General features: G+C 37.9%; 1 protein-coding gene across 5 annotated transcripts in view; it reads left to right on the top strand.

The window, feature by feature from the left end:
• Positions 1–11832, top strand: part of LOC104600060 (Prolyl oligopeptidase family protein) — a 34873-nt gene extending 23041 nt beyond the window's left edge. For 2 of the 5 annotated variants that reach the window (XM_088899554.1, XM_088899555.1), the window contains exons 7-11: positions 1590–1718; positions 2155–2567; positions 8434–8644; positions 10116–10309; positions 10494–11832. In XM_088899554.1, coding sequence (XP_088755680.1) covers positions 1590–1718; positions 2155–2567; positions 8434–8644; positions 10116–10309; positions 10494–10695 — 1149 coding nt within the window. In that variant the 3' untranslated portion in view covers positions 10696–11832. The remainder of the gene's footprint in view (positions 1–1589; positions 1719–2154; positions 2568–8433; positions 8645–10115; positions 10310–10493) is intronic. The other 3 variants (XR_016083376.1, XR_016083375.1, XR_016083377.1) reach the window with 3 other exon arrangements.
• Positions 11833–12299: the final 467 nt, after the last annotated feature.

The raw sequence follows: 12299 nt of genomic DNA on the forward strand, positions 1-12299 counted from the left end.
TCACTAGTTTTTTGGTTTGGCCAACTAGGTCAATGGTTTGGTCGGTTTTGGGGGTATAATCAAACCGGCCAGGAGCTCAGCTTTGATTCAACCGGTCTGACCAGCTGGTCTGGTCTGGTTTTCTAAACACTGTTGATGCCTCATAATCCCTTGTTTAGCAACAGAGTTAGCTAACGCATTTGCACTCCTTATAACCCACTTAAATTCAGCCTCTATTTCCTTTGCAATCTTTTCCACTTCCCTTATCATATGTTTAAGAGTCCAAGGAGTATGCCTGTTGGAGTTTGCTCATGAAATAACTCCAGAGTGTACTTACATTATTTAAATTGTTGGAAAAAGTCTTCTTTGATCCTTCTAAGTCTGATAACTGAATATGGACTTTTACTCCTTCTGGTTCTTTTTCTTGTGCTTCTTTTTTAAAGCCTTGTTTCAACCCTCCCCTATCTTTTTGCCTTTTTCCTTGTTGAGGTATGGCATTAGCCTATTCTTATGCTTTTTGTTAGGAAGTTGTCCATGAAAAGATTAATACTTATTATTTACTTCCAAAGAAAACGAACAAAGTGATGTTTATCCCTTCATTGGTGTACCTTGTGTAAGGCTAATGGTCAGATTTGCTATCACTTACTTATCTTTTGTTCTTTCAATGCTTCAATTTGGGAATGGTTTTCCTCCTTGTTTGGTTGTAGGTGAAATTCTCCAGCAGGTGTTCAAAGCCTTTTTGCTCTGACTATCTTTGCATGTCCAATGAAATGGGGAAGACTTATGTGGAGATGTTTAGGAGCATTAACAATTTGGGAAGAAAGAAATTCTAGAATCTTTCTAGAGAAGGTGAGAAGCAAGGAAGATGCAATGAAAACAATAATGATTAGAGTGGCACATTTGGCTGAAATCCATGGACACTTTTTCAAATGTGTCAATGGATGATATACTCAGAAAGTGGAAAGAAGTGGCTGAATCTTGCTCAACTAAGTCTGTCTCTAGTTACCAATGGTCTCCACCAGAAAGTGGATTTATCAAACTTGATTTTGAAAGTAGTAGCATGGGAAACCCAGGAAGCTCAGGTATCAGTGGAGTGTTTAGAGATGAGGAAGGCAAGATAAGTGCCCTATGTTCAAGACCGGCTGGGGAGGCTCTTGAAGTATTGACCTTGATGGAAGGTGGACAAAGTGAAGAATTGAAACTGTGCATCTACAACAATGAAAAGAAGAAAATCAATTGGCTGGAAAGAGATATGGAAGTCTCTTTTAGTTGGATTAGGCGATGTGCTAATTCGTTAGCTGATGCTTTAGCCAAACAAGGGGTGGGAAGAGAGACTTTATTCTGGGCACAGTTGTAAGTCAGGGATTTTGTTGTGGGGAGAGATGATCTTGTATGCATTATTACTATCTCTTTTGGCTATTCCATCTCCCCTCTTCATTTTTCAATTTTATAATAAAGCAAATGAAGTTCCTTAACTATTTGTGTTAATATGTAAAGTGCAAAAGAGAAGTGTTTGTACTGTTGATAAATAAATAGTCATCTTTCTGTTGCATATGAGGCAGCCCTTTTTTTACTACTAAATTTTGTCATCGTTTTTTTTTTTTTTGCAGCATCACGTGAAGGTTGATGATCTTAATCCATGGTTTTTTCCTGTACCTTCAAATTTCTGTAGCATTACTCCAGGTTCAAACCATGACTTCATGTCGTCTTTGTACCGTGTGGTGCTTTCATCTCCAGTGGTATTGTTTTCATCAAGCTTATAAATATTTTTGGACTTATTGATGCTTGACAGTTCCAACACTTTGTTGCATATACAGAAGACTGAATCTAAATGAGAAATTGTTTGATAGAAACTGAATCTTGGTTTGGTTTTAAATATCGAGCTTATGTAGAGATGCAACATGAGGATTAAATACAAATATTTGAGACTAGGAGCTATAATACTTTATATCACTTCCAATCCGGACTGGGAGTACATGCAGTCTGAATCTCATATCAACCTTAGGCATCTGACATTTGTTTCCTTTTCTCTATGGATTTTATGTTAGAGACCAATTAAAAAAGACAAAAAAAAAACTATTTTAGGAGCTCAATTACTATATGCATAGAGATCTTGATTTAGGGCTTTCTTCTAGAGAGTTGCACGTGAAACCTTCCTTATTTTGGAAAATGCAGATGCCCGATGTGATTGTTGACTATGATATGTTAAAGAAGAATTTCTCTATTTTGCAACAAGACGAGGTAGTTGGGATTACCAGCAATGCTGGATCAAGTTCATTATCATGTAATGTTCATAAGAAAATTGTAGGCATGGAAACCCATAAAGATCAGCTTATGCAAAATATAGAAGTCCAGAGCTGGAAGGATCTTCCTGAAGCATTCTCCTGTGAAAGGAAGGGAGTTATTTCACATGATGGTGCTGAAGTCATTCTGACCATCTTATACTCTACGGAAGCACAAAAGAAGGGTCAATCTCCTGGGCTTTTACAAGGATATGGAGCTTATGGAGAAGTTTTGGATAAAAGTTGGTGTGCAAATCGCCTGAGTTTAATTGATCGTGGTTGGGTTTTGGCTTTTGCTGACGTGAGGTAAATTATACCATGTTTCGTTTTCTTATTGATCTTTTTTTTTTCTGAATTAGATGCATGAGATCATGTCAACTATAATATATTAAAAATGGAATGGGTGTGGTCAAGGTTCAAAAGATCGTTACGTAGGCCGATATGTATCGTATTGGGGCTTTCCCGATACGCCCCTACAGGGGGTGTATCAGGTCAGGCCATGGTTCAGAGGGTAGCCAGACTTAAACTGACCCCTCTGAACCGGTTTTGAAACAAAATAAATAAAACACAAAAAAAGCACTGATACGGGCGTATCGGCCTGTATCGATATTTAGAACCTTGGGTGTGTTCATATGTTTATGGAAAAATGTTAAAATTGGAGTTAAAACATTTAGAAGGGTTCAATAACATCCGAATTGCCATGGTTGAGACCTTTGCTCCCTTCCACATGTCCACATAAATACCAATATGCTGTTCTGCTGTTTAATAGGGCTGCAACTTGGGTGGATTTGGTTGAGCATTTGTAAATTTTGAATGGGCCTGAGTCTGAACCTGAAACGATGTAGTTAAAACACTTAAAAACAGGCAACCCAATTTGCACCCCTACTGTCTGTGGCCTTATCTTTTGTTAGATAGTACGTGATGCAGAGGCAGAATCAAGGAAAGAATTTATGGGGAAACAAAACAATATTCCAATTCCTATACCAGTTTCAGAATTTGTGGGTTATAGGATATTGATATTGTTTCACTTTTTCTTATTTATGTTCTAGTTGTTGGTGTCTTAAGAACATGGTTATGTGTTTTAAGATTTTTATTTCGAAATTACTATTTATAGTAATTCCTGTATTACTAGTTTTAGTAATTTATGGTGTTTTTTAATTAAGTTAGTCTTAGTGGGATTAAGAAAGTGTTATTGACGTTTTTTAGGAGTTGGGGTCCTTATTTAAGTGTCCTAATGGGTTAGTTATTGATTTATCTTAGTTCTAAAGCAATTAAGAGTTGTTTTGGGTCAATTTCCTGGTCCAAATTGGAGTCTGAAAGGGGGCATCCGAATTAGTAAGTTGAATCTATAAATAGAGTCATTGTAATTGGAATTGAAGAAGAGTGATTTAATGAAATAAAGTTTGTTTGGTGAATTCTGGTTGTTGCCAGAAAATTTGCTCTTTTTTCCCCTCTCTGTCACATGCTTCTTTAAATTGACCAAATCTCATTGCTGTTTTCCCTAACAACAAGCATTCTACTTGCTTCTCCATTCATATTCTAATCAGGTACAGCCTCTCATTCACCCCCACAAAGCCCACCACCAGATCCTAAGTTAGTAGGGCCTGTACCTGTCCTACATCAATATGTCCTCGTGTATTCTCAGCACTTAAATCCGTGCCCTATCTCGTACCTTTGTTCTTTCTGATCCTTCAACCCACACCAAGTTACTTTCTTGTGTTTCTATTGTTATTTGTTTTTGATACAGTAACTTTCATTAAATTAAATTATCTTAAAGGTAAGAATACACATGTTCAGTCCCTAGTTAGGTAACCTTGAACCCCAAAAGAGTTCAGTATTACAACTCAACCTAAGAATAATTCTCCCCTGTTTATCCCTTGTTTGGCTAATGTATCAGAACTCAGAAGTACATCAATCTCTCTTAAAAGGCTTCTAATCTCCCTCATGGCCTGCCAATGAGTCCATATCCCCATGCTACCTTTTTGTCACCACCCTATTACCAACTTCAAATTCCCATTCACTTCCATCTGTTGGAGGCCCAATTATTTTGCCAATCTTAGCCCTTGAAGGAAGGCTAAAACTTCAGTCCTTGGAGAGTCACCCACCCATATGGATCCAAAATATAATGCCACAACCTTTCCTTCTCCATCTCTTATCGCTCTACCTATGCTGGAATAGAGATGGAAATCTGACCCGCCCTTGCCCTGGTCAGGGCAATTTTTTCTGACCATTAATACTGTAGAGACATTGAGAAGATCTAGCCGCAGGGCTATTTTTGTAAATTTACTTATTTTGTTGTACATCTATTTTCTATACTCTTTATTTTGTACACTAAGGGCAGATTTGTCCTTTTACTTTCTTTAATATAAATATCTCTTTTAGGGTGTTGACAGTCACTAGGTGGCACACCCACCAAACTGTTTGTTCTTCTCTCTTTTCTATCTCTGTCGTTCGACTTGACTCTGACATGGTATCAGGGCAGGTCACGATCTGATCTGCATATAATATCTTTTCAATCATCTCTGTTACTGTTGTCTCAAGAGCTCTCTATCAGTATTTGAGAGGCTCTTGAGTGCCTTTGAATCTTCTCCCCAGAGCAGCTTCAGATCTGAACTTTACAGATCTTTTCTCTAGACTGTTGCGCCATCAGATTTCTCCTTGTTGGATCTCCTTGTAGAGACATTGGGTCAGCCTGAAATCTTAGATCTGGTGTCGCCCAGAGCAGATCTATTGAATCCTTTTGGTTTGGTTTGGATCAGTTTTGATTTTGAAGGGTTTCGATCCACTTTTCAGTTCGGCAGAATATTACTGTTACCTTTTTTGGACCTCGGCTGAAAGGTACTATCTTTTCTATCCTCTGGTTCAAATTTTATTGGTTTCCTGGAAGTGTGCATTGCTGTCCTTTGTCTTTCAATGGCATAAAAAAGGATGGAGGTTCTCCCTATTAAATTCAATGGCACAAACTATGCATTATGGAAGTTTAGCTTTCAGTTCCATGTCAAAGCCAAGGGTCTTTGGGGATATCTGGATGGTTTTGTAGTTAAACCTGATGATTTAGATGTTAAGGGTCTTAAGGAAGATAGACAATGCAAAAATTGCATCATAGATCTTAGGATCAGCCGAAACTGACATTGCAATCCCTATGAAAGGCAGTGACTTAAAAGGCGTGCCTTAGGCGCACAAGCAAGGCGCATTTCAGGGCCCTTTCAAAAGGCGCACGCCTGGTGCGCCTCAGCCCAGGTGTGCGCCTTTTGAAAATTTGACACACCTAGATCACCTTGTGGTGAATCATGGAAACTATTATAGTTTGAGAGTCTAAAGGTGAAGCGGTGAAGCTCTTAGATTCTAATCATATCGGTGTTTGTTGCCATTGTAAGTCTATTAGTCTGTAATGTCCCCTCCCATTCTCCTTTTTTTAACCATCTTTCTTTTAATTGGTGTCAATGATAACCAATAAATAAGCTTGTAATCCCATTTTGGTTTGTGGATTTTATGGATTGTTGATTTACGGTTTTATATAATGGTTCGATTTACTAGAATTTCTTGTTTGGTTTACTAGAGTTTCCTATTCCTTGTTTCTCTCTCTGGGTTTACCGTATTTTAACAAATTTGCAAGTAAGCTGATCATTCATGTCTATCATGTGGTAGCAGACATTTGAAATGACCATTTCAGTAGCTTGTCCAGGGTGGGGTAGAGCAAATTTGAGGATCCCCATTCCCTGCGGGGATGGGATGGGGTTGGGATTTCCAGCCCTGCCTGGGTATAGAGCAAGGATGGGGTGTGGTACGTGTGTGGGGTTGGGGATGGGGCATGCGAAAACCATCCCTGGCCTACCCTTGAAGGACCTGGGTTACCATAAGGAATTACCACCAAAATTTGACTTATATCTTTGACCTATATTAATGGGGTCCAACACTCCTGGATCATAGACTTTGAGGATGAAGAACTTGCTAGTTGTCACTGCCTTCCAAGTCATAAAAAAATACTCCTTGAACAACTCCAATGTTTTTAACCACTAACCTTGAAGGTAATACTGTCTATTAGCTCTTTCTTTAATTTTGCCTTTTCTTGAAAGATTTCATTATTTCTTTCTTCCCAAAGTGCCCCAACTATTGCTGCTGTTGTAGCCCTCCTCTCCACATTGTTCTTCCCCTTTTCCTCCGCTGCCTCAAGGAGTTTGCATCAAAGAGACCTGCAAAACAAGAAGGCTATGTCCATCTACAACCAAAGAGAGAAGAAAACCAATTCCGAATGGACAAGATATTAGTAGGTGGGTTGCTGTCTCGTCACAGTCAAAACAGAGGAAGCAAACATTAGGGGAGAGACACCAACTTGGCCTCCTTTTTTGTAGAAAATCACAAGTGTTTATCTTATTGAGAACCACTTCCCAACAGAAGGTCCTAATTCTTAGAGGTACTGGACTACACCAAACTTGTTTAGCTGTTTTTATTGTTCTTTGATGCACATTACCAGACAATCTGATCCGATTTTCCCCAAGGCTGTAACAAATTGAGGCTACCCCTAGGTTCCTAACAATGCATTCATTTCTAACTTATTCTTACTGGTTTGCCACTCCTCTAACTCAATGCCCTTCTCAAGACAGATATTTATTCTTTCTGAATATTTTGCCCTATGAATCAAGACATTCGTATGGGCATCTTATAATACTCTCTCTTAGTTCAATTAATATTTATTGTTCATACAACACTTGAGAAGAACATCATCAAAGTTTTAACTATGGCTTGCCTCTTGTGAACATACTCTTTTAATAAATATGTCTTGTATTTTGTTGGAACTCTGGGTGCTGGGTTCCTGTGAATGGTGCAAAGATATCACCATTTTACCCAATGTCTACCTTGTGCATTTCTACACGATCTTTCTTCTCTTCTTTGGTGAAGAAGAAGGATGGCCTAAATAAGTAAATAAGCTCAGCAAATCTATTTGAGCTTTTTACTTACATCCAAATAAAGAGAGGAAGAAGATATTGGTTTTATCATGAGGAAGACGATGGCAATAAGGTTCCCTCCTCTGAAGATTCTTGCAAATATTGCTTTCATCATGATACACCTCCCAACTAAGAGCCTTAATTTTAGATGGCACTTGTCCTCCTGAAATAGCCTTTCACAGACAAATGGTGTAGAGGGAGTATAAGTGAGGGTCTTGACAAAAGAGGATAGGTAAGTAGACCAATGGAATTTGGAATTCAAATCATGGAGTTCACAAGAAAGACATCTTTCAAAAAATCAGGAATGAAGATGCATGAAGTCATCAAAAGCATACATGGAAAGCTATCCAATTGCTTTGTCAATGTGATTTCACCTAAGGAAATATGGCGCTTTTTTTTTTGTTTTTTAAATCTGGGCAGCCAATTGTTTTGAACCTCAATTTGAGGCAGGATTAAATGAGGAGTTGAGGATCCTTTAGGATTGGCACCTGGGGGAAGACTCAAGTACTACCTTGGCCAATTAGTCATTGAGCTGCCCAAAATATCAACATATCTCTTTATCACCCCTTCATCTAAGTTAAAAACCTATAATGAACACTTGTGCCTTTAAACTTGAGATGCATTCAAAACATTGCAAAAGAAGTTATAGGTTTTTTCTCCATCTTTCCCTTTATGTTAACAAATTTCATCCACGACTCTATGAATTGTACATGGATGACAACCACTTGTTCTCTACCCAACCTCCACCCCCCAGTTAAGTTTAATCCATCTTCTCTAGTGATTAGTTGGCTAAGGACATCTACTATCAGGGTTGACAAAGAGGAGATAATAGGTTTCCTTGCCTAAAACCTCTCTTTGTAGGAAAGAAGCCTTTCCACCTCTTCATTGACCAGAATTAAATAATGACAAGACTATAAATATCCTTTGTTCCGTTTTTCCCACTTCTGCCCAAATCCATACTTTTTTTTATGAATGTTTCCCACCTTTACAAGTAAAGGGTGTTTGGGAGAGGTATTCATCATCTGATGTCCTTTGTTGCATTTGTTACCCAGTGTATATGAACTATGAGACAGATAACCCAATGAATGCTGGGGTAGCTCCATATGAAAGATATTCTATCTCTTCTTGATCATTGCCTTGTATCTGGTTATATTGTCTTTTATTTTACTATTTTTTTGAGGGATTGGTTACACTATTCATGCTATACAGGCAAATTCTTTGTGCAGGGGTGGTGGTGATACTTCATGGCATAAGGCTGGCAGCGGTGCATACAAGCTAAACTCAATATATGATTTTATTGCATGCGGAAAGTACTTGATTAATGAGGGCTATGTTCATAAGGATAGGCTTGGTGCTATTGGATTTAGTGCAGGAGGTCTCCTTGTGGGGGCTGCAATAAACATGTATCCTGATTTATTCCGTGCTGCTATCTTGAAGGTCTCCATTTCTCATCGTTCTATTCAGTGTTATTGTTTGGTAGAAAGAAGTGTTCAAGCTTCTGTGCTATGTTTTTCTTACTTTATTTTCAATGCTAGTTCCTAATATTTACCATCTGTCATATGGTAACATGACAGAAAATGTCAATGGACCGACAGGCAAAGTTAAAAATCTGTAGGAATTAGTAGTGTGGTTTCTGTGAATATGAAAGGAAGTACTTGTATCTACTATTTAGGGCTGACTTGTTTTGGTTGGAACTTTTGATAGCTATGTTTATGGGGATGCCATCTTATTGGTTTTCCTGCTAGTTTATTATTAATATTGACGTAACTTCAGTGTGGGGCAGGGTTTTCAGGCCTGATATTTTTGATAGCACGTTGCTGTAAACAAGTCAGCCTAAAGAAGCAAAGTTATGGCTGAATAAAGAGGGGACATTGGTCACCAATTGGGTTAGGTACTCTTTCCAGGGCTTGCTAAAGGAACAACAAGAGTGTCAACAGTTGTTGAAGCTAGTTCTGCATAGTTCTGGTCAAGTGGTTTTCATTGGGAACCAGGATTTCCTGATGAGTAGCTATTAAGGGACAGTGAGGGTTCTAAGAATGAAATGGATGAAGTGGCTTAACTAGGAAACTAAATGAAGATGTTTACTAGTAGCAGTATAAAGAAGAGCTAGAAGAGAATAACACAGAGAACTAAATAACAATTAGGTACAATACTACCGCAGTCGACATCAATAGCTTCTCTAGGAGTCATCATTGAACAGAGCAGTGGCACTGAAGTTTTTAATTTATTCATCTCAAAAGAGCATTTTACATTGTTTTTTTAGAGAAAATGTGAGATCTAGAAGGGATTTCTGTCCTAATCATAGTAATAAAAAATGTCAGTGATCTTGCAATTATTTTTTTTACTTAGAAAATTTCAAGATTCAACAAAAATATTTGGAACATCTAATATTAAAGATATTCAATATTATCTGGGGCCCAGTAACTTGAATCTTCAAGCTGGGTTTGTTCGGATGGACCTAATTTCATGGCTACAGGCAAAAGCCTTCTTTTGCTTGGGCCTGTTGCAATAGACTTGGCCCACCTTCATCGTTTCCCAATTTTCCCCTCAATAAAAGAAAAACCCGATATAAGGAGAGGGCATGGGTATGTTGAAAATTATAATTTCAACCATGCAACTTTAGAGAGTCTCTGTTGGAGAGGTAGGGATTGCTTGGCCTAAATGAATAAAAATTTTCATCTGTTGGGCAATCTCACGGTTTAGGTTATTATCAGGGAAGATGGAAGAAAAAGAAATGCTTTGCCATTTATTTCTAGAACAATTTACAATGCCATATCTTCTCTTCTTATTGAGAGGGAAATATGATAATCTTCATGAAATTCCTCTAGACTAAATAGTTGGTGTTTCTGTTCTCAACTATAATGGTGCATGATCTCACAGGATGATGTTTGATCCATGTTTTTGTCAGGTTCCTTTTCTTGATATCTGTAACACATTGTTAGATCCAAGTTTACCTCTCACCATCTTGGACTATGAAGAATTTGGTGACCCTAGGATTCAAGAACAGTTTGAATCTATTTTTAATTACTCTCCTTATGATAACATTCCTCAAGGCGTTTGTCATCCTTCAGTGCTAGTTACGAGTTCATTGCATGACTCAAGGCAAGTAATAAGGTCAACTGCCTCAATATAACTGTGTATATGCATGCATTTCTGGAAACATGCCCACCTTGTCACACATACAACTGTGTATATACTATATACATACATACATGCATACACATAGCACACATGGATGGATATATGAATTTTAACAGCTGTTGTTGAATGATGGTTTGGCTTTCAGAGTCGGTGTTTGGGAAGCTGCCAAATGGGTAGCTAAGTTGCGAGAGAGCACATGTTCCAGTTGTTCTCAATCAGTCATCCTGAAAACAAATATGAGCGGGGGACATTTTGGTGAAGGTGGTCGTTTCAGCCACTGTGAAGAGGTAGCTTTTGAGTATGCCTTTCTGATGAAAGTGGTGGGAATGCATTATGGTAATCAGTAAGATGGAGTTTTGTGGAAGGGAGCTGTTCTATGAATCATTAGGGGAACTTTAGATACTGTGCCTTCAGAAAGATGGAATTCCTTGGAGATCACTAGAAGTGAGAATCAACGAGCTTTTTCAAGGCATCCCATCCCCAAGGTATTCGACATTGTCCTTTTCGGGTGCTTGTTTTGGCATATTATCATGGATGACTTTCTGAAGCTTATTAAAGGTTGTCTGGACTAAGCTAGATTTGATTTTCTTTTGATAGTAAATAAAAGAGAGCTTTCATTGAGTTAATAGGAGTTAGGGTAATGAGCTAGTGCTCCATCTTATATGAAATACATCAAAATAAGACTTGGTTTCTCATGCTACAAATTCAAATTACAACATCAAGTTACAGAATGAGACATTATCTATCAATGTTCCTTTTTATTTCTTTTCCTACTCTCCAAATACCCACCTCTAAACCTTTATTATATGGCAAGAAGGAAGTCTATGTGAAACATGGAAGTTATCTTGGAAAATTCATGATTAAAACCATGTAAATAGTTTTATACTGGTAAGATGACAGTAAACTTGTCAAGTAAAAGATTTCATGCACATATTTGTTCTGGATCTGCTGAAGTGCTTTGTTGCCATAGGGATGTGCATGGGGTTCAAGTTTGACCGCTTCCATAAGCTGAGTCTTTAATATAAAATTCAACAAGGTCAAGTATTGACCTTGTTGAATGTGAAATGACATTGTGTTAATATTGCAGGTACTGTTTAGAAGACTGACCATCAGCTCTAGTATTGACAGGCTTTCATTTTTCATATATACGGGTACAAGAAAATGGAAGACCGGTTCCAAAGGGAATCCCATTGTAGTAGATTTGATTTCAATATGGTTGGTTCACTGCCTGTGCTCAGTAGCCTTCTACCATGTTCCACTAAACAAAGGATTAAATCATAATTCACAGTATTTTGAGATGATCAGTGTGTATACACCAAATCCATGTAATGATGACCAGTGATGACCTCTGTCCGTACAAGACTTGTGGGGGCCTCAACCTATTTTATTTATTGCTATAGTTTTGTATTCCCTTTTTACAATTTTGTAACAAAAAATATTGTTATAAATTGAAGTTAATAGAAGGTAAAGCATGAGTACCAAAATCAAATAGAAGGGAAAATGTTATAAGTTTGTAATACACAATCCTATAGAAGAATAAATTACAATGCTATTAAATGGTATGGAAGTGGTATTTAAAGCCAAGGTTCAAAGTATTGACTTGTATCGGCCCATATCGGCAGATACATATCATTCCGGGACCCCTCCGATATGCCCCTATAGTGGGTGTTTCGGGGGTCTGACTGGTTCAGGGGGTGGAGGAACTCTAAACCTGCCCCCTGAACCGGTTTTAAAAAAAAATAAAAAAAGTGAAAAAAAGGTATCAATTCACCCGATAGGCCGGTATTTTGAACCTTGTTTAAAGCATAATTTACTTGGAGTAAAATTGAATTGCCAGATCTAGGAGAACCAAATGGGTTGGACATAATAGTCCTTGAGAACTCAGGACGCAACTAATTACCTAAAGTTGCTTACTGATTAAAATTATTCTAGCTAATAATATAATTGTTCA

This window comes from Nelumbo nucifera, chromosome 3 (genome assembly GCF_055504915.1).
Source record: "Nelumbo nucifera cultivar China Antique chromosome 3, China Antique-T2T, whole genome shotgun sequence".
Lineage (NCBI taxonomy): Eukaryota > Viridiplantae > Streptophyta > Magnoliopsida > Proteales > Nelumbonaceae > Nelumbo > Nelumbo nucifera.